At 33.1% G+C, this 26,965-nt stretch overlaps 2 protein-coding genes across 3 annotated transcripts in view; one reads left to right on the top strand and one right to left on the bottom strand.

Moving 5' to 3' along the window:
- Positions 1–26,965, top strand: part of Lgr4 (Leucine-rich repeat-containing G protein-coupled receptor 4) — an 832,616-nt gene that overhangs the window by 493,322 nt on the left and 312,329 nt on the right. The gene's annotated exons all lie outside the window — the stretch shown is intronic.
- LOC140434620 (facilitated trehalose transporter Tret1-like) lies at positions 1,775–23,478 on the bottom strand. Its single transcript, XM_072523014.1, has 4 exons — positions 23,324–23,478; positions 15,073–15,198; positions 11,045–11,262; positions 1,775–2,873 (listed from the first exon to the last, which is right to left on the bottom strand). The coding sequence occupies exons 1-4, from the start codon at positions 23,379–23,381 to the stop codon at positions 1,905–1,907; spliced, it is 1,371 nt and encodes a 456-aa protein (XP_072379115.1). The 5' UTR covers positions 23,382–23,478; the 3' UTR covers positions 1,775–1,904.

Below are 26,965 nucleotides of genomic sequence, written 5' to 3'. Positions count from 1 at the left end.
CTCATCTACCGTGACATACTCTCTTAAGCTGTGATTATTCCTACAATTGCCAACAAACGTTACCCACTGTTATCGAATCGGTGCTAAGTTATCAATATTTTTTCTTTCGTTGCGAGTGTTGATATTATCGAAACGTAGTGAATTATGTAAAAATTTCATTCTTCTCGATTTTGTAACTGCAAAGCTCGGATAGTGTCTCGTGGATAAAAATGCACTGCACAAACTCTCTTAGGGCCATACCTCACCGGGACGCCATGGCGGCGTAGCCAGCGACGTTTCCAATTAATTCTTGGGTGACGAATCTGTGGAGAATATTGAAACAGACAGGGAGGTGGTACGATATCCCAAAAGGAAAAAAACAGAAGATACCACTACAGAACCTGAGAAGGATAAATTCCTTGAAACACTTAACAGAAGTATTGAGTGCATAATTCTACTCATCACTTTGGATATTCTTCTCGTCCTGGAGGATCTGAAATGACACATTCTTCCTACCATTCACCCGCATCCGTATCCAATTTTTCCGAAGAATCCTCAATTCTTGATATATATGACTTATAAATAATTTAAATTTTCTACTTAATTTTATTTAATGTGTAATAGTTTAAATGTAACAATACTAGAAATAAATGTTTACTTACCTCAATGTTACAAAGAGATTTTCTTCTGGACTCACGGATTTTCTTAACACAGTATCTTGTTTAGTCAGATCATCCCGACATAAGCTCAATAATTCATTAAATGATGCCACTGACATTCTCACGTAATTGAAAAATTTTTCGGGATATTTCAATAAATCTTCATATAATTTGACAAAAACACCACTTTCGCTTCGATTTGATATAAAAGGATGTACCCATATTTTTTCCTTCTTCTTCTACTTAATATTTTTACGACGTACATAAAAATAATATAACAGTGCGATTTCTTCCACGTCCATTTCTGTCTATATAACGAGAGCGACTGTGGTGATCGCTGGCGGCGTTGTTGGCGGCGTGTTTTGGCGACCTACGGTGGCCAGGAGTAGCCGTGGCGACGTCGCTAGCTACGTCCCCATGGCGTCCCGGTGAGGTATGGCCCTAAGAATCAAAAAGCGGCCTGCCGCATATGCTACTACGCTGTAATTCATGCAGCTACTCAAGCGCCCGCGCGTTAGAACTAACGGGTCTACCTTCGCGTGCCGCGAAGGGTTAATGAAGTAAGCTTGCACGGCAAGATGCCAAACTTGCATACGAAAGCTGAACTCTTCACCTTTAAAACGCATTGTAATTTTTGTCGATAGGATATTCTAATAAAAAATTATCGAATTTTTACCGTCGAATTCATACAAATTTTAGTTAAACAATTATTTCACCCGCGTGAACTGACATTCAATATCAAAGCGTTGTTTCTGAGACAACGGTTCATTCTACACAAAAAGTGCCGCTGAAGATTTTTGTTTAAAATTATCTCAGCTACATTTCTTGTTTGAAATATTTTATCTACAGCGTACAGATTTTTGGTAAATCGATGTTTTACGTCGTAGTCCAGGGGAAAGAGTAGAAAACTTTTTTGCATCTTTTTGAGGTTCCACAATCGACGTTTTAAGTAAAGTTTCACTTGCTCGTGTGGTTTTTAAAAATCAAATCTCTGACAACTGGACTACTACTGAATATATAAAACCAACTCCAGTCTACTGTGTACTATACTAATTACCTTCACGTTTTGGCAGATTATTATTTTTTTGTTATCAAGGACTTTAGAAATGTACGAACTTTTAAAGCAAATAAAACATTTTTGATTTGTTATAATTTTTATTGATCACATATTTACTCATTTCGTTTGGCAAATCTCCATCTAAATTTTGTAAGAATATTTGTATCAAATAAAATTCAAAATTCCAAAACCTTGTTAGCGATTATATTTCAACTCTTCTTTAGTTCTTGCTGTATCTCTTCTAAACTCTTTCCTTTTGTTTCCGGTACAACAAAATATGAGAACGCAACTCCTAAAAGTTGACAAGTTGCAAAGAATAAAAACGGTACGTACATTCCAAAATAATCCGAAGTGAGCTGAAATAATTTGGTGGTGAGCATCATAAAAATGGCAAAAATTATGTTCATTAAGCAAGATGCTTTTGCCTTTATACTTGAAGAAAACATTTCTCCCATCATTAGATTTACAACATTTCCCTGTCCGATAGCAAAAAATATAGTAAAAAGAACTATGCCAACTAAAGGAACAAAGTTTAGGCTAGCAAGGTTAAGTTTAGTATTGTCTTGCAAGATAAAATAAATCGACATTGTTGTAAGAATCATAGAACATCCTAAGCAAGATGTAATAAGTAAAGGTTTCCTTCCAATTTTATCAACAATTAGTACTGCAGTAAAGTTAACACTAAGTTGCAGACCAAAAATAAGAATAGATGCCAAATCTTTAGACATGATATCTGTCGACTTTTCAAATATAATTTGCATATATAAAGAAATCGGAGAAGTTCCACTAAGTTGCTGAATAATTCTTAAACCAAACATAACCATACAAGCTAACCGATTACTTTGAATTACGAAAAGATCTTTATATCTTCCAGGTTCCGACATTTGGCGATTGATGTCGTTTACCAAAGTAGTGAGTTCTCTCTCCACACGTTGTTTTCTTCTTAATACTTGTAGACACTTTTCCGCCTTATTAAAATCTGACTTCATGATGTGAAAGTACGGACTTTCTGGCATTTTGAAAAATATAAATACAAAAATTACTGGCAGTACTAAAAATATTAAAGCTGCTGTATGTATAGAAACATAAGAACCAACGCTGTTTATCAGGAATATTCCTATAATAAAGACAAAAGAAAAAAGAGAGCCTAAAACCCCTCGCACTTTTGGTTCTGCAACCTAAAAACAAAAAAAAAATGTAATTAATATTGAGAAAAATTATTAACATAAATATTATCTTAGAAGTACTAGGTAATTTGTTTTTGCGATAATAGTATATTACTTTATGAGGCGGAGAAGCATGACTTTTCTTGACGCGCCCGATATTACGCGCCGAACGAAGTCAGGCGCGTAATAGAGGGCAAGTCAAGAAAAGTCGCTTCTTTGGCGAATAAAGTATACTATTTTTTCTTCAAACGTAGCAATTTTCAACCATAAATAGTACAATTCATACGCTATTTTTACTCGAAATTAACTGTGACAACTATCAAAGTCGTCTAGATGTTAGAAATTAAAATAATTAAGTCGTCGGTGGGATTTGCGTCTCCCTGGTTACAGTTGTTTGACAGTTGTTTGCAATTATTAAAGATAGCTTGTTGTTGTTGCAACCGCAAGCGCAAATTTAGTGCGAAAATGGAAAACCTAAATGAAATTGAGTCCGCGGCTAATGATGCAGTAGCACGTTTGGGGCCCTCCAAGTCCGGAATAAAGTATCGGTTAGCGTACAAGCACTTCCAAGAGTGGTGCGATACAAGAGTAGTACGGCAAGTTACCGAAGACGTTTTAATGGCATATTTTAATATAATGGAAAATGAAAATAAATGGAAATCTTCTACAATGTGGTCACGATACTCTATGATAAAATCCAAGTTAGTTATTAGAAAAAATGTGGATATAAGCAAATTTTTAAAATTACGTGCCTTTCTGAAAGAAACAAGCGAAGGATATACTGCAGAGAAGTCTAAAGTTTTCACTAAAGACGAGTTTGATAAATTTTTGTTTGAAGCGCCAGATAAGTTGTATTTAGGATTAAAGGTAAAAAAATTATATTGCAAAGCATGTAGTATACTCTACTAAATTATAAAAATATTTCAGATTGTTTTGTTAATTGGGGTTACCGGCGCCTGTCGATGCGACGAAATGGTAAAAATGAAGACTGTGGACATTGAGGATAAAGAAAATATAATAATTATCAAAATCCCAGACAGTAAAACACGACAAATTAGATCTTTTATGATAATTGGTCAAAACTACATTAAACTGTATAAAAAATATGCATCACTGCGGCCTGAAAATTTCACAGAAAACCGATTTTTTATCAAGTACCAAAATGGAAAGTGTTACCGAAGCGTCATGGGAATACATTCGATCAGCGCAGTAGCCCAAAAAGTAGCTAGTTATTTAAATTTAAACGATGCAAGCGCATACACGGGTCACTCTTTACGACGAACTTCAGCAACACTTTTAATTGATGGAGGCGGAAATCTAGAATGCCTCAAACGACATGGGGACTGGAAATCAAGCACGGTTGCCGAAGAATATATAGAGGATTCAATAAGAAATAAGAACGATAATGCTCAAAAAATTTTAAACCCTCATGATTCGCCAACATCGGCAATGATTGCTGAAAGTTGTTCTTGACCATCAGTATCATCAACAATTACCAATGCGTATCAAGAGTCGGGAACATTTTTGCACGGTTTCAATTATGAAAATGCCATTTGTATTGTTGCTTTGTGACATGTTTCATATTGTTGCCATGACAACATTTTTCCCTCCGCCGTAAAGAAATGGGAAAAAAAATGCTGCCGGCGGAGACATCAAACTTTGACAGGATCAAGTTAGATAAGTAATGTCATCATTATTTGACGTTTGAAGAAAAAAATTATTTTACTCGTGACGTGCATATTTTGCAAATGATATTTGAGATATAGTTTAACATTTTATTGGTCCTTCCATTGTAATTAGCGTAATGCACGTTCTTTAAACTAAATACCAAAAACCGAAATTCTTTTAAAATATCTTGCATCAAGATGATGATTTATAATGTTTTTCATAATCTCAGTCATTATCTCTGTTAGCTGAACTAGATTGTAAACTATTATTATATTATTTTCGTTTCCAATAGATCTAATCTGATCTATCAAAAATATCTTTCTTTGCTCTATGTTTGGCAGTTTAATATATCTTGATTCCATTCTTCCTGGTATCAATTTGATAGTATACGTTTCTTCTTTAGCTTTTGTTACTGCTAATTTTAGGTTCTTTTTCGTGATCTTATAGTTTTAAAAATCTGTCCAAACTATTTTCTTGCCACTGATTAATAGTTTTCTCTTCCTCTTTATTTTTTATTATACTTAGCCACTAGTTGGCTCACAGCTAAACTAACTATCACCTTGCAGTCGTTATATTCACGCGTATCTTCTTTAATTATTATATCATATTATATGCAGCATTTTTTCTAAATTCAAATCCTAGTTATTTATGTGTTGTTACATCTTCTGTTTTGAATTGACCCATATAAGCATTAGAATCACCTATTGTGTATCTCTTGTTTGATGATTGATAATCTAAGTATGTCGCCAAATTGATTATAGAAAGCCATTCTATCTTTTTACCCAGCCCGACTTGAGAATACACACATACAACATTCAACACTTATTTATCAAGTACAAGTTTTACTGACATTATTCTATCAATTTTTTTCTACATTGTCCAATTTGTATGCTTCACCTAGTTCTTTCGGTTTTTGTCCTTGCCATCACGGTAGGATTTACTGCAGAAAATGCCATTTGAACAGTATAATTTTTGTTATATTGAAGAAAGTATTTTTGTTGCTACGGCCTGAAAATATTTTCGAACATTTGATGCCGGAATGCAACACTGCCTGGGGTAACCGCGGGGTAAATAGAATAGCTCTGCGGTTACCACACCCGGTCCCAAACGTGGATAAAATGTGGAGGGTGATTGGCATGGTTAGCAACCCACCAATTGTATAAACGATGGTAAGAAATAACGACAAGCAAAAAATATCCAAAACCCAGATGAGAATTACTACATAGAATATCAGATCGCTTATTTTAAGGGACCAAATAATAACTGAAGTGTTGAAAGAGAAACAAATAGACATTTGCGCTCTACGAGAAACAAAATTAGGCAAATACATAAAAAATCTACAGTAAATTCGCAAAAAAGAAGGTGTAGCCTTGCTAATACACCAAAGGTACCAAAATCACACCAAGCAGTGTCAATACATATCAGAAAGGATTATATCAGCTAAGATAAAAATGCAGAAGAAAGACCTGAACATCATCAGAGCATACGTCTAGAAAATTCCAAGTCTCACACTATAAGGGGAACATCTTATGACGAATTACAAGAAGTGGTAGATCAAATCAGAGGGAAAATTATAATATTGGAGATTTTAACGGTTAAATAGATAAATAAGTAATACCCTGAATTAAGCAAAAACACAATGAGAATGTTAAAAACGAAAATAAGAACTGATGATAAACTTCTGCACAAATAACGAAATTTGAATAAACACATTTTTGGACGACAAAGACCAACAAAAATATACATTCAATAACACCTGTGGACAAAGATCTGTAATATATTATGTTATAACTAACAAAGATTACATTTATCAAAAATTGACGTAACATGCCTTAACTCAGCAGATGTAAGTAGCGACCATAGTCTAGTATTATGTAAAATAAGAATCATCATGAAATACTTCTCACTCAAGAGAGCGATGCCAACCCAAACAAAAAACAATGTCTAAGGACTAAATACGGAATCTACAGATTATTTCTACCAAAAAAAGAATTTCAGAGAAGATTGCTGAAAATGAAATATTAGAAAACGATAATCGAGGAAAACTGGTAAAAACTCAAAAATAGTATAATCACACACAAAATAACACAATCACTTGGAGAAGGAAAAGTAACGAACACTAACATATCAAAAAAATAAACCCCTGGGTTAAGTGAGGAAGTGAGGAAGGAATTATGTAGTGTGTTTAATTTTAAGTCAAAATGTGAAGAAAAGCAAAAAGACTTTCTACAATACAGAACCCAACTAACACAATAGGCATACAACCACAATAAACGAATCAGAAATAAAAAGAATAGAGATCAAACATCCTAATACCTCTCTTCGAAAAGGGAAGATAACTCGAACCCGAAAAATTACAGAGAAATTAATTTATTAAACACAACATTAAAATTAACAACCAAAGTGATAACAAATAAATTGAATTAAATTATAACACTAGCAGAAGAACAACAAGATTTTAGGTTGGAAAGATCATGCACCAACGCTATATGAGGCAAGTGTAAGAGAAATCATAAGAATACAACAAACCGGCATATCTATGTTGGACCTTATGTCGTGGACCTTAAGAAGGCATTTGATCGGGTGAAATTAAAGGATGTTATGAACTTATTATACGCAAGAGTACAATAGAACACAATAAAACTAAAAGTAGAAGAAGAAATAACTGATCCTATTGAAACAATCAAATAAGACGGGAGATTCTGTCAGTCCTCTATTGTTCAGTTTGATTATGGATGAAATAATAAAAAAAGGAAAAACTAAAAGAGGATACCAAATGGAAGAAAAACAGCTTAAAATAATCTTCTACTATTCCAAAATGGAGACGACGTAATACTACTCATTTAGAGTGAAGATGATTTACAACGTATGCTGCACCAATTTAGTTAATTTCCCCAAAAAAAGACAAAATGCATGGTTATAACAGCAAATTTACCAAGATGTAAATTGAAGTTGAAAGATCAGATAATAGAACAAAAGATGGAGTTTATATATCTAAGCATCACATTATTTAGCTACCAAAAGCTCGAAACTGAGTGGGTGATCAAGTAAGTAGAGCAAACAGAGCCGCAGGTTGCCTGGTGGTTGCCTGAACAAAGCAATATGGACAAATTAAAAAAAAGAAATTAAAGGCAGAATTTACAAAATAGTCATTAAATAAATAATAACATAAGCGGCAGAAACACGACCTGACACAGAGAGGACAAAATGGAGGTTAGAAATAGCATAGATAAAAACATTTAGAAAAATTTATGATAAGGCACTATGGGACATAGCTAGAAGTACAGATATACGACGTTGATGCAAGGTGGAGAACATCAAGGACAAGATAAAAAGTAAAAGAGTACAATGGAACGATCATATAAGCCGAATGACAACAAATAGATTAGTAAAGACGGCAAGAGATGGTTCCCTAATAGGAAGAGAATCAGTAGGAAGGCCACGTAAACGATGAAATGACAACTTACTGGAGGAACATTAAAAAACAGACAGAGTCATGTCTACATAAAAAGAAGAAGAAAAAGAAGAAAATGCCTGATCGCCTTTTCTAATAGCAATACGTCCTGCACGATTTCACCGACACACAACTATTGCAGCTAAAATATAGTATTACCCAACACTCGCTTACATTTTTTTCACTAGGTCAGGATCAGGGACAATATGGAGAAAAAGAATAGAAATATACTCAAGACGACTATTTTTCACGACAACATCGACAAGGAAATGTATCAACATGTTGATTCAGAAAGAAACAAACTTAGCCTTGTATCTGAGAGTAATATTTAATAAAACTAGTATCCATAATCCTAAAATTAACTTCAGGATTATACGGGCAAAAACAGCAAACATATATTATTAATATTTTACTTAATTATTAAAAAAATATCATTTACGCGATTGTAATTGAGGACAATATATATCCACTGATCCAAAATTATTGTCATCATATTGGACTCTAAAGGACAGAGATAGCTATACAGCACATGTCTATCAATATATCATTAATTCAGATATATGTATACATGTTAGTTTACGTCAACTTTGACTTTTCAAGTTTTAGTAAACAAAATTATTAAATGTGCTGGCGGATTCAGTTGTATGCAAACCAAAAAAACCAAGTGAAGTGAAGTGAAACAAAATTAATATTAAAAATAGTTTTCACGGATGAACAAAAGTGGTCTATGCTCGAAATGTGTTGTAGAAATAGCCAAAGAATTAACGGAAAATAGATTTACTTCAACCAAGATGCTTTTGAAGATTTTGTTAAAGGATTTCCCAATGTTGCGGTTGATTAAGCATTCTATGAAATCACCATAAACGACTATCTCAGTAATAATGATGATTTATTAGATAAAACCTGAACAAGTTTCTGAACAATCTCAGTAATAATGATGATGTATTAGATAAAACCTTTTATACTGGCAAATGTTGGTTTCATCATTCTGCGTACACAAATTCTCAGAATATGAAGATGTGGAGTGCAGGTAACCTGCATTTTTTAATTGAAGCGCCTTTATATCCACAGAAACTTGGAGTTTGGGCTGCTATAAGCAAGCGGGTATAGTAGGACCCATACTTTTCGAAGGTATTCTAAATGTTAAAAGATACCGTTAAGAAATTTTAACCCCATTTATAAATCAATTAATGGATGATGAATTAACAGAAGAATATTTTTTGTAAGACAGGGCTCGAATTCATACAACGCTGTGAAAAATTAGAATTTTATTATGGACTTTTTAAATACGCCTATCATATTCCCCACTTAATCCTGACTCCCTGCGATTTCTTTCTGTGGCCTCATTTAAAAAATTCGATTTTTAAAACACCTACAGTGGATTTGTAAAATATTAGACAAAGAATAGAAATTTATATTTTAGAATTAAAGGTGGGTCCTAGACGATGTTATAGACTTAATGAGAAGAAAAGTTATGTTATGTAGAGATATTAGTGGTGGATATCCCAAGGCAGTAATAGAAGCTTTGACCAACCAAGGCATTGACAAACCGTAAATAGAAACTTTAGCAAATATATACAGACAAACAAAAGCTAAGGTAACAATTTGTGAAAACATTCCAGAATTTCCCACTACCAGAGGCATCCGACAAGGAGACGCAATATCACCAAAGCTCTTCACTGCAACTGTAGAAAATATATTTAGGTAGAACTGGTAGAACAAAGGTAGGACAAAGGAATATCCAATTGATGGAGAATACCTTAGCTCCCTAAGATTTGCAGACAATATCGTCCTGATTCCTAATAATCCTACAGAACTACAAGAAATTATAAGCGACCTAAATGCAGCTAGCAATGAAGTTGGCCTAAAAATTAACTTGTAAACCATGTACAACAAGCTAGTAGATGTCCAAGATGTAATAATAAACAACACTGCACTTGAGACAGTAGACGAGTATGTATACTTACGACAATTAATACATAAATCTGGCTACTTAATTCCAGAAATCAACAGAAAAATGAAACTGGCTTGGGCATCTTTTGGTAGAAATGCAGTTATATTCAAATCTAAGATGCCAATCCACCTGAAGAAAAAAGCATTCGATAAGTGTATACTACCAATCATGGCATAGGGCTGCAAAACTTGGACACTAAAGAAAGAGATACCTTTGCCAAAATACCGGAAAAGAACCATTCAAAACATGTTTTCTTGGAAATGTGTTCCATAAAATCTAGTACATCTTGCATCAATAAACAGTCAGATATAGATAAACTGAGCAACATTTATTGTTACTTACTGGAAAAACATCCAAAATAAAAATAATATCTACCTGTACCTACATAAATTACATGCATAACTTGTTGCATACCATTAAGACAGGTTTAAAAATTAAAATCGCCTAAGATGGGCCTCTTAAAAAGAAATTTAATATTAAGTACACCTAATTACTTTTTAATCATCGGGTTTTTTTTTTGTTCTCTATGTGTCAGAGTTAAAACACACCAGTAAAAGATGACAAACTAAGTTTGTCTGTACTGTACCTAAATTTTAAAATTTCAGAATGTATTTTGTCCATTATTTTATATTTTATATTATGTGTGATATTAATGTTGAGTGTCAATGCTTTTACAAATAATCTCAACGACGCTGCACTGAAGAATTGTGATATTTTATAAATATTTACATATTTTTCTTATTACAGTGTCTTGAAAAAGGAATAAAACCATTCCGAAAGCTAGACCAAAAGTCAAAAGAGTGTTATATTAACATCCCAGCCAATTTTCTGACTGCAACCCTAATAAACTGTGTTGTTTGTATATATATATATATATATATATATATATATATATATATTAAACGTTACTTAAAAATGAGGAACATATAGTATAGTGTGATATTTGATAAGGAATACAACACGCATTGCTTTGTTCTTACACTCTAGAAGGTTTGTAAGATTTTTTATGCAAAACATTGTTAAAGCTATATTTTTAATTTCTCTACAGTAACTATAGTTTATTTTAAAATTATTTTACTCTTTAATTTTGATTAAATTATTTCTTACCTCGCCAATATAAAGGGGTAGTATTGTAAAACAGCCAGCTTCTGCTAATCCTCCGATAAATCTTGCACTATACAATAATAATTTGGAGAAAAATGAGAAATAAATCATAGTCATGGACAAAATTTGTGGAACAGCTATCAGTAATATTGTCTTTTGTCGTCCTATCTTGTCGACTAGAGATGGGTATAATATACTTCCTAGAATATCACCAAAGGGGCCTAGAAAGCGTACAAAAATTACAATTTAAGTGTATATATATATATATATATATATATATATATATATATATATATATATATATATATATATACATATATATATTCTGTCTAGTAAGGGAGATATAATATCAATTGGTTCGTTGAGATTTAATCTGATTTTTTGTAACAGTTTAATTTCTAATATTTTGTGTAAATATAAGTTTGTTAAAAGGAAAAAGGTAGTTCGTATGGACGCAAATAGCGACATCTGATAATAAATCCATAAACTAATTTTTCGAAACCAAATTCAGATTTCTGCTTTAATCTGTGCCTTCTAAGAATTGCAAGGTAAAACAGACGTTGATAAAGATGTTATTAGAGACATGGGGAATCTAAAATTGCATTCCACAACATATCTCCCCAACTAAGGAAAAATCGCGTTAGGCTTTCACGGCCATCGTCTAACTTATTAAACTGTTTATTCGGGCATAAGACACCGAAAAATAATTTGAGCCACCAAGAAATACGTGCCATAAAATCGTTAAACGCAGACAAAGATGTTGTAATTTTACCAGCAGACAAGGGAAACGCCACGATCGTAATGAAGACAGCCGACTACAAAACGAAAATACAAAATCTTCTAGATCCTGCGGTTTATAAGAAACTTAAAAAAGATCCCACAGCAGTCACCCTACGGAAAATCAACAGACTTATTAAATCTTCGTCCATACCAGAGGAGATAAAGCCAAGAATATGCAACAGCGAAGCAGTCCCACCACGCTTGTATGGCTTGCCGAAAATACACAAAGACGATGTACCTCTCCGCCCTATTGTGAGCTCCATAGGATCTCCGTCTTACAGCCTTGCAAAACATCTGGCCGATATTTTACAACCACATATAGGAAAAAACGATGCCTTTGTAAAAGACTCCGCCCATTTTATTGAGAAGATCAAAGGAATAACTTTGCAGGAATCTGACATTCTTGTTAGTTTTGATGTGGTTTCCCTATTTACAAGAGTCCCCCTAGAAGACGTTCTGAATTTAATTGAGGGACTAGTTTCCAAGGATATGGTGGAATTATACCGTATTTGCCTAACTACCACATACTTTTCATGGGAAGACCAAATTTATGAACAGATGGATGGAGTAGCAATGGGAAGCCCACTAAGCCCGGTCGTAGCCAACCTTTTCATGGAGCATTTAGAGAAGAAGATAATGGACTCAGCATACAAGCCTAGGGTATGGTTCAGATACGTTGATGACACCTTTGTGATTTGGGGTCACGGAGCAGAAAAACTAAACGATTTCCTGGCTTATATAAATACACTACATCCAAATATTCAATTTACGATGGAAACAGAAAAAGCTCAACAACTAGCGTTCCTGGATGTATTAGTAAATCGAAAGGAAGGTCACTTAGGACATATAGTGTATCGAAAACCTACACACACAGACAGATACCTAAACAGGAACTCAAATCATCATCCTAGCCAAAAACAAGGTATCATCAAAACTTTGGCAGAGAGGGCGAAGAGAATTTGTGAACCACAACATCTCCAAAGTGAACTTCTTTATATTGAAAAAGCGCTCACCTCTAATGGGTACACCAGAAGAGAAATACACAAGGCGATGAACAACGTATCTAGAAGAAGGGACGAAGAAACAGAATGTAAAGGGAAAGCGTTCTTGCCCTATATATCGGGGGTAACGGACAGAATTGGGCGAATACTCAAGAAAGCCAACATAAAGACCATCTTCAGACCTACAAAGAAGATCAAGGATTGTTTAAGATCGGTAAAAGACAAACGCGACCCATTAGCAACGGCCGGAGTATACCGAATACCATGCACATGTGGAATGGTATATGTGGGAACCACAAAAAGACACACCAACACCAGGATAAATGAACATAAAAGCCATTGTCGTTTAGGACATATCGACAAATCTGCCGTTGCCGAACACGCTTTGGGAAGCGGAGAACATCGAATACTATTTGAAGAAACACAGATGCTGGACAAAACTTCACAGTACTACCCACGGTTATATCGGGAAGCGGTGGAAATATACAAGCACCCAAACAATTTCAATAGGATAGAAGAAGGACTAAAAATCAACAAAACATGGATACCAGTATTAAAATCCACAAACGCCCTTCCCGCCAAACACGGAGATAGAAAAGCTACTATAAACAACGACACGCCCCCTCAAGCCGAAACCAGTGGAGGGGAGGCGAGTGGGAATTATAAATATTGCCTCCGTAGTACAACGCGTCGTCAGTTTCTGCTTACAAGCGAAGCATCAACATCTCCAGAAGATGCCAACCCCTAGTGTTGGCGAAACGTCGAGAACAAATCTCAACAGAAGACAACGGCCCAACAGCCCGAATAAACAGTTTAATAAGTAAGGAAAAATCCTTAGCTAATTGGTTTCCAGTACTCATAAAGAGTATACCGTAATAAAAGGAAAAAGACAGTTAAGATTTGATTTCATGTATAGTGCGTCTGTATATCCGATTATACGTATTTCACCCTAAAGCTATGGTTTGTTAGAACAGTGAGCGACGCATAACTCACAGTCAGTCGAACGCAAACGTCAAAATCAAAGAAATGATTCTCTATGATAACGGTTTACTAGGTTTTGCTGAGCTGCGCGCTCTGCAGAGCGATAGCCGTGTACGTCGACGGTGTGCGCTGGAATCAACTGCGATTTGATTTTTACGCAAACGTTCAGCTGAGCTCACAGCGTACACATCTATAATTATAATTAATTATAATTGTAGATGTGCATTGTATTAATTATAATTGTATTTTTATATAGTTATTATTATTGTAATAATTAAGTGGTACCTACTAAATTTTCTCCAGAGGAAGATAAAAGACTAGTGGATCTAGTACAAATTGTAAGACAGTTCCAAATAAATCCCTGGAAAGTCTTAAATATTCTCGAAATTTATTTCTTCGACTATTAATTTAAAAGCACTTTCTGTATTAAGACATGAAAAAATTTCTTTTACATTTTTATTTCTTTTATTTAGATTTAACGTTATCAACTCTTCTTCTTCCTCCTCTTCTTGGAGTAATAAAATTATTGCGTTAAGTTTGTGAGAATTCATTTTTTTAAACATACAACCTTTGAGAGAATAAACGTGAAAATAATTTCCATAGGTAAGAAGGTTAGGTTAGGTTAGGTTAGGTTTTAATTTCTAAACTTGTTTTCAGAACGACAGAGTATTTATGCGAATTAATCTAACAAACCGACTCAGCCAAAACTGCCGTGAGTCGAGTACAACAGATTCTGCTGTACGTGTATGCTGTGCGCTGCGCACTGTTCTAACAAACCGTAGCTTAAAAGGGATCATCAGAACGGCTATTCAGTTTATTCAAATATAAGTTTGTTACTTTTTTGTTATCTATGCAAAAATTCAAAGCTATCAATAAACATATAATCTTTAATAAAACGTTTGGCTCATGATAAGTTGATTTAAGCATAAACAAAAAAAGTTTTGTGCAGTTATCCGTTTTTTACATTTTTTCGTGTCTGACCTATGTATACTTTTTTACAAAATCATCATTAATTTTAAATTTGTTTAGGTTATGTCTAATCGGTATTAATTTATATTCTTCTAAGACTTTATGTTCGTATTTTGCTTCTGTTTACTCTCCCATATCAAATGCATCATGATGTTTAATAAGTAATAATCACTAAACATTGAATATACTTACACACATACGCTGGCTATAATCAAATCATTACCAGTTTTATTCCCTAAATTAAATTAAATAAATAATAGTTTTAATGAAGATGGTGATTTAATTACACATATTACTTACCAATAATTGTAATATATGACGCCTCTTCTGAAGAAATATTAAATTTATATTCGTCAGACATGATTTTTGGTAGACTCGGACTCGGCCATCCAAAATGTATACCAGCGTTTAACATCGCAATCAAAGCTGCAATAGAAACTTATTTTAGAATATTGTTTTCTTCGTTCTCCGTAATAGTCTATGAGCCAGAGGGGAGGATTGAGTATTCACTTTTGTGAAATATAGTAAGTAAACCGCGCATAAATCAATTTTCAATATCTCGGCAAAAAATTAACATAGAGATATTTACCAATGTTTAATTTAATTTGACTATAAACTTCTACAATTGTGTTGTATGAATCTACGTGTTTTTTACGTATATATTTGTTTTTATTTATTATAGAGCTGATCTTGCGCCTCCAAGCGCGTTCTTAAGTACCATATCTTGGTCAAAATGTAAAAAAAAACTTATACAAAAGCTTAAAATGTTCGTTTTGAGTTGTTCTATAAGTAGTCTGCACTTAGGTCTAGATTTCATTCAAGTAATTTCTCACCATTAAAGCATAATGGGGTGTTGCACCGTCCTGCTGGAACCAGACAGTTTCATGCGGTAGGATCGGATCTATTGGATTGAGATATAAGTTAGCCAACTGAGGAAGAACATCGTCTCTTAGCATGCTTAAATATTTTTCCGCCGTCAAATTACCATCTACAAATATAGGACCAATAATATGATCTCCTATAATACCTGCCCAAACATTCAACTTTTAAGGATACTGAGTGTGTGTCTCACGCATCCAATCAGGATTCTCCCCTGACCAATATCTACAGTTTTGTCGGTTTACCTCTTCGTTCAATGTAAATGTTGATTCATCAGAAAAAAAAATTGTGTCAAGAGCTATTTCATTTGTGTTAATTTTATCCATCATTCTTTCGCAGAAATTCATTCTACAATTATTCTCACATTATTTTGACGTGCAATTTGATGTAAACTTAACGTTGGATTCTCTGCGACACTTAACAAAATATCCACTGTCACCTCATCTTCAATGAAGTTCGGTTTTCTTTTTAATGGTTTGACATGTCCAAGTTCTCTGAATTTTGACATCTGAATTTCTGCATAAATTTTAGACACAGTACCTTGAGCAATATTAGGCAACTGAGGATACCTCTGATTAAATAAGTTTGCTACTTCAACTTGATTTCTACAATTCTCCCCCTAACCGAGCATCATTAAAATCTCAATTCAGTGGGTCTCAGTTAAATATTTCATTTTTATTTCTGCAAGAAATTAGCTTTTAATTAGGAATTTATTATTGTAATGTAAAATGTCAACACACCAACAATTTATTTATAACAATCCGCGTTATTTATCGATTTAATTTAAATAGCAGTCTATCTAGACAGTTTTTACCTATTCATGACAAAAAATGTTAACATGGTTACTAAACAGAAATTTTCCCCAATATACTAACACTTAGAGAAGAAGTGTATTGTCTGTATTTAGCTGATTTAAAATAATACCATAACAAGTGATAAATTATTAATTTCAAAATGTCACCTTATATAATTCATTAGAGACCCTACATGATATAGTTAATTGAAATCAGGTTGTTAAAAATTTTTTAAACACATAAAAATATACAGGGTGTTGCATTAAAAACAAGGATTATGGACTATGCCAGACTTGCGTGGATCACCTGCACATTTAAATTTATGTTTAAAAAGCGCACATTTAAATTTAAAAGCTAACGTGTCCCAGAGTTTTTTATTATTTTCTATAATAAGGACACAAACAATTTTATTCCATAAGTGGTTTCCACACTGTATGTAAATGCAAAATGAACTACTTTAGAAGATAAAAACTACTTTAAAATCAAGAATTTCAGTGATGTCATTGGTGTTTGTGATGAAGAACTACCTTAGAGCATAAAATTATTTAAATTACTTGTAATACGGCGTAGATCAAATTATAAATCGAACATATTGTTGATGAACTGGAACTACTGTAGAAAATTACCATACAAATAAAAGAGAAAAAAAGAAGATACACAAAAGAAACGAAACCACTTAAATACGGAACTTTAATATGTATATATATATATATATATATATATATATATATATATATATATATATATATTGGTTTTCTGTTTTGCGAGACATGCCATTACTTTTTACTTTTATATATATATATATATATATATATATATATATATATATATATATATATATATATATATATATATATATATATAAACCTTAACAGAGAGAAAACATTCAGCACATTCTATCAGAAAGTTAACAGGGACAGAAAATAATTCAAAGCAAACACAAGTCAATGTCTATAGTCAGTGATTGGAATACTTTGCACCATACACAAAAAAGAAGATATCTTTTAATGCTAGGGTCGCTCGACCAGTGAATGAACAAATAAGATAAGTTTTCAGTTAGAGGACCTGCAAATCGGTTTTACATTTGTTGCAGTAGCCAATAATTGTTTAAAGATAAAGTATAAACATTTCTCTGTTAGTAGGAACATTAAAAATTATGATAGACTTACTGCTTTTAACGAGTTTGTCGATTTTATAGAAAAGTGTCAATAATTCCAGTAAATGAACGGACTCATCCAATTAATGAAAACTGCAATACCAGTAAATGAACAAAGGTTTATTTCGTAAAGTTTTAATAATATAATTGTTTATGATTACTTAATAAATTTATTTGATATGTACTGCCTTCCTTTTAGCACCGAAAGAGCCAGTTCTTTAGGAATTCTCTTGTAGGGAAAAACAATCATTGGTGAGATTGCCGTACCGTTAGCTGCATAATTACATAGTACTGTGATGGATTCTTTCTCGTTCCCACCTGCGATTTCATAGAGATTTTTAAAATTTTTGGAGGGACTCAGAACCAGACCTGACGCCATACATGTTCTCATGCCGGTTTCATCCGCATTAAAAATGCGAGATGGATTAGACATCATGTCTAATACTTTTGTGTCCGTTAAGTATTTGAAAAGTTCTGAAAACCATTGCCTAATCCCATCCTCAGTGACCGAAGCACGAGATTTGAAGATAATTTCTGTATTTCGTTTTGAAATTTCTGGGTGCTTCTGAAGAAACAGCTTTAACCATTTATCTCCTGGTCGATCATCAGTAAAATAATTTTCTCTATGGGATTCTTTAAGAACCTATTGCACGGAATCCTTAACCTCATTGGGATGCATAGGAAATCCCAATTTGGCTTTTGCTACAATCCAATTCACTAATCTGTTTTCCTCGTAAGAACTCAACACTGTAGAGGGTCCCATTCTTCGGATACAAGGCACTTTTCCCGTTAATTTCCCGGTAATTCGTCTAAAGCTTCCTCCGTGTATTTAAAACGTGAATATTTTGTAGCAATCTAAAAAAAAGTACTTTGTAATAATTGAATACCAGTAAATGAACACCATTGAATGAACACCGTTCATTTACTGGTTTGCTAGCAAATACTTTAAATTAATATGGTTTAGGTTAGTTCACTTCTATTTAGGGTATGTTTAAAGTCGATTTTTGCTTAAAAAAATAATTTGTATAAAATGCAATGAATGACCACAGTGTTCATTTACTGGATTTTTAGAAAATTTTAAACCAGTAATTGAACATGCGGAAATTATACACTATTTAAAATATTTAAAACATAGTCTGGTTTTTAAACTAAATAATTATGTGTATAGTAAGCCGTAAAGTGCCCACCGTTCTAATATTTCTGTAAATTATAAAATTATAAGCTTAGAAAACAACACGTGTTTACAGTACTTACTATACAAGAATGATACAAAATGGCCACTTTTTGATACCTTCACACTTCAACGGTTTTTATTAAACTATTTTACTAATTCTTATCTCCGCTAGTCAATGAACTGTATTAAGAAGATACGTACGCAACATGTTAAAAAGAGACGAAAGAGCTTCTACGTCGCATATTCTTATTTTTATAGAAATTTAACAGGCTGTTCATTTATTAGATGTTGTTCAATCATTGGTCGATTGATCCTATAAGCACGGAGGAATTACGCTTTTAAATGCAGTGTACAAAAGATTTTTCACAATAATATGCCACCGTATGGCACCATATGCAGAACGAATAATAGGAAAATATCTGGTTTGTTTCAAAGTTGGTAAATCGACAATTCATCAGATTCCGACCTGAAACAAATTAAAAACACATGCACATTTGCACAGATACTTGTCACATATTTATAGACTACAAAACAGCCTACGACTTTGTGAATAAAAGAAATATGTTCAAAGCAATTAAAGAGCTGGGAATATGAAATTAGTTAGAAAATGTAACAAAACTCATTATCATGATCAACCTGTAGGCGTCCACTGCTGGAGATAGGTCTCCCTCAGCTCTTTCCATCTGTCCCTGTCTTGTGCGGCTTGTATCCAGTTACTGCTAATGCGCTTCAAGTCGTCAGTCCATCTGGTTGGTGGGCGTCCTTTGCTTCTTGTCTTAAAAACACTAACTCTTAAAAAAGTTAAATGTACAATACGAATTCAGGGAGAACTCGCTGAACCTTTTAAAACAAATAACAAGCAGGTCAGAAAGACGCTCTCAAATGTATCTTTACTGTTCAATTTGGCTCTTGAAAAAGTAATACGTATGTCACAATCACTGGTTTAATATAAAAAATCTGTGAAAATCCTTGCATATGCTGATGATATCAATATTGTTGGGAGAACGGAAAACGTTGTATGAGTATGAGTGGCATATGTAGCACTAAAAGAATCGGTTACAAAAATGGGTTTATTAATAAACATCACAAAACGAAGTATATGAAAATAAGCAATCAAACACAATCCCTCACCTAAGCTTATAAAATACCGATAAAAAAAATTACACCGGATGATACAGTGGATATTTCAGAAAGCCATAAATGGAGAACCGCTCCCAAAAGAATGGACGGAGGTATATATGACATATATATTTAAGAGAGGAGATAGAAAACGATGCGAAAACTACAGAGAAATAAGCGTAATATCATCAATAGGAAGATTATATCGGAAGATACTGCGAGAAAAGATAGAGCAAGCGATAAAAGACAAAATCGGAGAGGATCAGGCAGGCTTCACGGCAGGAAGATCATGCATAGACTATACACACTAAAACAACTGTTGGAAAAGAAAAAAGCAAAAAATAGAGATATGCATTTGGCATTTGTGGATCTGAGAAAGGCGTATGATACTGTACCAAGGTCAGAACTATGGGAGGCAATGTACAAATTAGAAATACAGACGAAACTTATAGAAGCTAAAAAAGCTCTGTATAAATATAATAAAGTGTCCATTAAAGTGGGAATAAGAATCATAGGAGACCTCACCACAACAAAACATCTCCAACCCTATTCAAAATATACTTAGAGAAAGCCCTGACTACCTATATAAGTTAAGTTATGCAGACGATCAAGTAGTGATTGCACAAGACCAAGATGACCTCAGCTACGTGATGAAGAAACTACAAGAAGAATATATCAAGGCTGGCCTAGATATTAACCTCACGAAAACAGAGTACCTATCTACAAATAAAGAAGACATGTAAGATCTACAGATTGAGGACAACGTAACAATCAAAGGAAAGGATAAATTCAAAATACTTGGGGTTTATAATCACAAAAAAGGCAACAACAGAGAAAAAAATTACACAAAGATTAGGACAAATAAGAACAGCAATCCGACAACTTAACTCAGTATAGTGGGATAGACACCTAAAGATGAAGACAAAAACACAAATTTATAAAACATTAGTGCGAAGTATTATGGCATATGGGGCTGAAAATTGGATTATAAACAAGAAAAACAGCAGTAAGATAGTAGCAACAGAGATGGAATGCCTGCGAAGATGCTGCAGAGTAACAAGAATGGATAGAAGAAGTAATGACGAAATAAAGCAAGGAACATCAATAGAAACAGACATACTAACATATATAGAACAAAAAAGACTAAAGTGGTATGGACATGTAAGAAGAACTAGCGACAGCAGATGGATAAAGAGAATAACCAAATGGAGCCCCATAGGAAGAAGGAAAAGATGACGACCTCGAGAATCCTGGAGGAACGAAGTAGATGACGTCATGAGTAAGAGAGGCCTAAACGGTGGAAAATGGGACAACAGAGAGAAATGGAAACGGTTGAGCGAGGGAAGGCAGTGAATACTGTAGAATCCCTGAATATATATATATATATATATATATATATATATATATATATATATATATATATATATATATACATATATATATATATATACATATATATATATATATATATACATATATATATATATATATATATATATATATATATATATATATATATATATATATACACAAACCCTACGACCACTTGTTATAGAAAACGACGTCATCAAAGCAGTAAACGAATTTGTATACCTGGGAGTGCTGGTTAAGATTGAAAATAATTCTACCGCAGGTATAAACTGGTGAATTTGTACGGCCAATTGGCTATTTTGGGATCAATCTTCTACTTAAATCCTTAATTATTATATCAATAAATACAAAGGTAAAACTCTACAAAACAATAATATGCCTAGTCCTAACATATAGTTCAAAGACCTGCCCTTTAACAAAAAGTAATAAAAACATATTGGGATGTTTCTAAAGAAAAGTACTAAGGCAAATATATGGAAGGTAAATGACAATAAAGTGTGGAGAGGACGATACAACTTCTGACTTCATAGAACCTATTAGGAACAAGATATCGCAAAATATATTAAGATAGGACGTTTTAAGGTGAATAGGGCATGTAATGCAGTAAATTTACTAATGTTTGTATTTTAAGAACGATTTCCGAAGTGGAAATTGAAACGTCAATAAACGTATTTTAACCTTTAATTGTGGCTTATTCCCATTTAAATAGTAATTAATTTAAAATGCCACAAGAAAATAGCTTCAGAACAAAATTTTAAGTCGTTACAATGTTTGATTATTAATTTACAGTTATTTAGTTACTAGTTTATTTATACTAATGTTATGATTATGATGTGTAAATATACCTGCCTTAAGTTAATATTACTTTAATTCACTTTGGTTGTAAACTGATTTTGTTTACAACCCTGTAATTTTCAAAATAGTGTATTTCCCTTTGTTTATAACTGTACTCCACCCTGTATGCCAAGACGCCCTGTTCATTCCATCAATAAACTCTAACGGTACTTACTAAACCCCGTTAAAAATGACCTGTTCCTGACATCGGCGTCCGACGGTCCCAAGAATTCAAGAAAAACCCTTGTCTGTCTGTTAGAAACTCTCGCGGAAGAAACTTGGTGCTTGAATAACAAAATTTGTGATGTGATTCTTAGAGCGTGTCTCTCTCTCAAGTGTTTAGCAATAAGAAAATTTGTCTCCGCGATTGTAAAACTAATAAATTTGTGTAACCACGTATATTGTCACATATAGTACCCACTAGGTTGTGTTACCTATAATACGTTAAGAAATAAAAGTTAGTTGTAAGTTACTAAGAATCACGCATAATTCCACCTCAAACGCCGGTAATTTCTCCACACTTTGTACAATAAATAATAAGTTATATTCGTTTATTGCCTATATTTTGCCTAAATGTTAATATTCCTGCCTTTTTTAATAAAAATCTTTGCCTATATAGGCACCTTTTTCTTCAATTTGTGTTGCCTATAAATCCGAGGTTTAGTTATAAGGAATACAGAACTAAACAAAAAACATGGAGATAGACTATAATCAGAATAAAATTATAAGCCAAAACTTTAACATTGGTAACTATAATTTTAAAGGGTGTAACAGTTCTTTCACTTAGCACTGAAACATCGCAAGTGTTTCAAGTATAATATCAAAAGTGATAAACAGTAGAATAATGGTCGCAAACAAGAAAAAAAAGATAATGGTATGTATAACTTTAATAACAATAATGAAGACCACCTAATTTTCAGATTAACTATAATAACATGCAAATTAAACATGTCAGTATCCCACGAAAAGACCCAGTCAATGGTTATAGCAAAGAGCCCCGTCAGATGTAAACGAATAATGTTAAATAAACAAGTCAAAAATTTTAACTACTTAGAAACAGATCGTATGATAGAAAGATTGCAGAAGAACTGAATCAATGAGTCAATAAGGCAGCCATAATATCTGAATACCTCAGGGATATTATGTGGAGAAACAAATATAGTATATAAGAAATTCAAAACTGTATAACTTAAATGTAGGTACAAATAATGTATTTGGACTTACCTGTCATAACGGCCATATACTGGGGCCATGTTTTTCCAACGTCAACAACCGGGAGCATCTTAAAATCTTTTTGGACAAGTAGTTTAGCGCCAAAACGTTTTTGTCTTCTTTCATTGAAACAGTTCGTATAATCAATTTCAAATCTGTCTTTTTCGAATCTTTTATTGTTTTGCCATATTTACATTAAAGATTTATATTTGGTCCCAAAATACATAAGATAAATGTTTTACTTGCGTTTAACTTTTATAAAGGAAATTCCGAATATGTAAAAATACGTTAATAGTTTTATTGTGTCAAGCTCTTTAAACATCAAGTAAACTAAGTAAAAAAGTCAACACTTTGTATCCTATAAACTATAGAAATAAGGATATTGAGCTAAAAATGTGTTTTTATGTTCAAAGCATGTTTTTGTTTTCAGATTAATTCTTTTGTTGCTGTTTAAGTAATTTAACTAATTCTTTTGTTCGACTTGACGTGCTAAAAATGAAATAATTGATGTGAGGAGATGTCTAAGAAGTTTCTTGTCTAAACTCTGGGATACATCAATGATCAATATTATTTTAATAAATCGTTCAATAATATTATCAAATTACAAAGTGAAACAGGAAAAACCGTAAAAGTGGGATCTTACATATCCCTCTCTATCCAATAGCGATACATTATAAACCGAGCTGTGGCTTTCACCAAACTCTGCCTCCAAGGTCTTACATAAAAGGGCTAAAACAAGGATGTTACACATCACCAATATAAGCAAATATACACGTACATACACTCACACACGTACACACACTTATATCATCATCGTCATCTTTCTCGGCTTATTCTACCGATTATGGAGCAGCCTCCCTTACATAGTCGTTCTTCATTTCTACCCACGATTGTCTAATATTTGCTTTTTTGTGCCGTGGTGTACTAGCTTGTTTTCTTATGTCATAATCTAATTTTAAATTTGGACATCTTCTTCGTCTTTTGATGCCTCTTGGATACCACAGTGTAATTCTAGTGGACCATCTATTGTCAGTTCTTCTCGATAAAATTGCCTCCCACTGCCATTTTAAAAATTTCATTCCGTGGATTACATCAGTGACCTCGGTTTTCTGTCTGATCCATTCTATTTTTTTTTTATTTCTCTTTGTTATAGCTAGCTTGCAACGCTTCACTGACCGTTAAGCGACCTTGAGTTTCGCTATTATCTCTTTCTCTAGTGTCCAAGTTTCGCAGCCGTATATCATGATTGGTAATATACTGCATTTTTATCAAAATATGCCCAAGCCACTTTCAATCTTCTGCTGATTTCTGGAAATAAGGAGCCAGATGTATGTATTATTTGCCCCAGATATACATACTCGTCTACTGTTTCAAGTGCAGTTTTGTTGATTATTATATTTTGGAATTCCACTAGCTCGTTGTACCATGGTTTTTGTTTTTGTCAAGTTTATTTTTGAGCCAACTACATTGCTTGCTACATTTAGGCCGCTTAGAAGTTCTTCTAGTTCTGCAGGATTATTAGCAATTAAAACGATGTCTTCTGCCAATCTTAGATGGCTGAGGTATTCTTCATCAGTGGATAGGACTTTGTTCTGCAAATTCATTTTACTGAATATATTTTCTAGAGTTACAGTGAAGAGCTTTGGTGATATTGCGTTTCCTTGTCGGACGTCTCTGGTAATGGGAAATTCAGAACCAAGTGTTTTCATAAACATGAAAAATATAGAAAAATGATGGGAATAAAACATGATAACACAGACGAAATGCACAATCACAGATTCCCAATCTTCTTCTTTAAGTGTTGTCTCCCAATCGGAGGTTGGATATCATCATCACTTTCTTTACTCTATATGTAACTATTCTGAAGAGTTCTATTGAACTGCATCTAAACCAGTCCCCTAAATGTTTGAACCATAACACTCTTCTTCTTCCTATACTCGTTCCTCCTCTTATATTTTCCTGTATTTTCAATCTTAGCATTTTATATCGCTGTTTCCTCATTACGTGTCCCAGATATTGTAACTTTCTTATTTTAATTGTATTTATCATTTCATATGCTTTAGATATTTTGTACAATACTTCTGTGTTCGTTGTTTTATGTTTTCATGCAATTCTAAGCAAATTTCTGTAACACCTCATTTCCTAGATTTCTAGTATAAAAGAAAAAAGAGAATAAGAAAACGAAAAGCTAAAAAAAAGGCATAAAAAAGAGATAAGAAAAATAGAGAAAGACTCCTCTCTCAGATGACATGTAAACGACTAGGGAGAAAATGGAAATTAAGAATCTCAAGACGTTTTCGCATGATCAACCGGAAGCAAATCAATGGCTAGAGAAGTATTATTTGGACTGTGCTTCTTCGAAACTGATGGCAATGTTGATGTGGTCACTTTAAATATGATCATAGAGACCACAATATTCCTGAATATTTTGATCATCCAAATGGATAGATGTCCAGAAAAGAATGAAACATGAATCCATTAAGCCAAGATTAAATTGAAATTGAGAAGAGTTGTATTTAAAATGTTACCAGAACACTTGTCAATGAGAAAGAAATCTGTGTAGACGAAATACTATGTTTGCTTACAATCTAAAAAACAATAATATTTTCAGCGATTGAGATCGTTTTATTTTTAACTATTTAATAGACAAATAAAAAAAGTATTTAAGTTGATATTTAACAATTAATGAAAGATAGATCCATCATATCACTTTGTAGTAGGTACAGTACATCATATCACTTTGTAGTAGGTAGTAGGTAGGCAGTAGCAGGCTAAAACCGTCGATAGCTACTAAAGACGCAAACATCAAATGGCAAGCTTTTGTAACTTCCGTACTTTGTTTGGTGAACGATCTTTGTTCATCCATTACTTTAAATAAGAAACATAAATAACTTATATTAAATAGCGTTTGCGCCTAAAGAAAAAAATTGTGGAAAAGCACCCACAAATAAGAAACAAATTATTACTTTTACTAAGATACACCACTGTTTTACAAATCAATCATACCGATCACAAAAGTATATAAATTGCATTAAGAAATATCTCTTACGTGTTTGGGATTAAAGGTAAACCGTTTTACAAAACGGTATAAAATTGTTATAGAAGCTTTGAAATTAATTTACTATCCTAAAGAATCTATGTCGATAAAAGAGGATATTTCTGATTTTTTTTATTAATTTTTTTTTATTTAGAAAATCGCATTGACCAAATGGCCAAATTTTACCTCAAATTTATCTCATTATGATTTATATAAGCCTGAAGAAGGACCGTTTTAATTTTTATTAAAAGCGGGTTTTTTGGATACAGTTGTCGGATGCTTTGTATGGCACTAAATGAGCACACAATAAGATTGATTAGTTCTATGGCGCGATAGAGAGCATATAGTTTAGCTGTATAGATAGTACTAACATTAGATAGTTTGAATTTAAGGACCTTCTCTGGAGTTACTACAGACGCTCCCACACCTTCGGATGATTTTGAATCATCAGTGTATATCTGGGTATGATTTTTGTAACGACTAAGGATTTTTCTAAAATGGGAAATAATTAAATCATGATTAGTGGAGTTTTTGTCAAATGACGTAAGTTCAAAGTTATGTGATAGTATGTTTTGAATCCAAGGTGGATTATGGTCATATGTGTATGGAAGACATTC

The sequence above is a fragment of the Diabrotica undecimpunctata genome, chromosome 2 (genome assembly GCF_040954645.1).
Source record: "Diabrotica undecimpunctata isolate CICGRU chromosome 2, icDiaUnde3, whole genome shotgun sequence".
NCBI lineage: Eukaryota > Metazoa > Arthropoda > Insecta > Coleoptera > Chrysomelidae > Diabrotica > Diabrotica undecimpunctata.
This window is presented reverse-complemented; position numbering and strand designations above follow the sequence as displayed.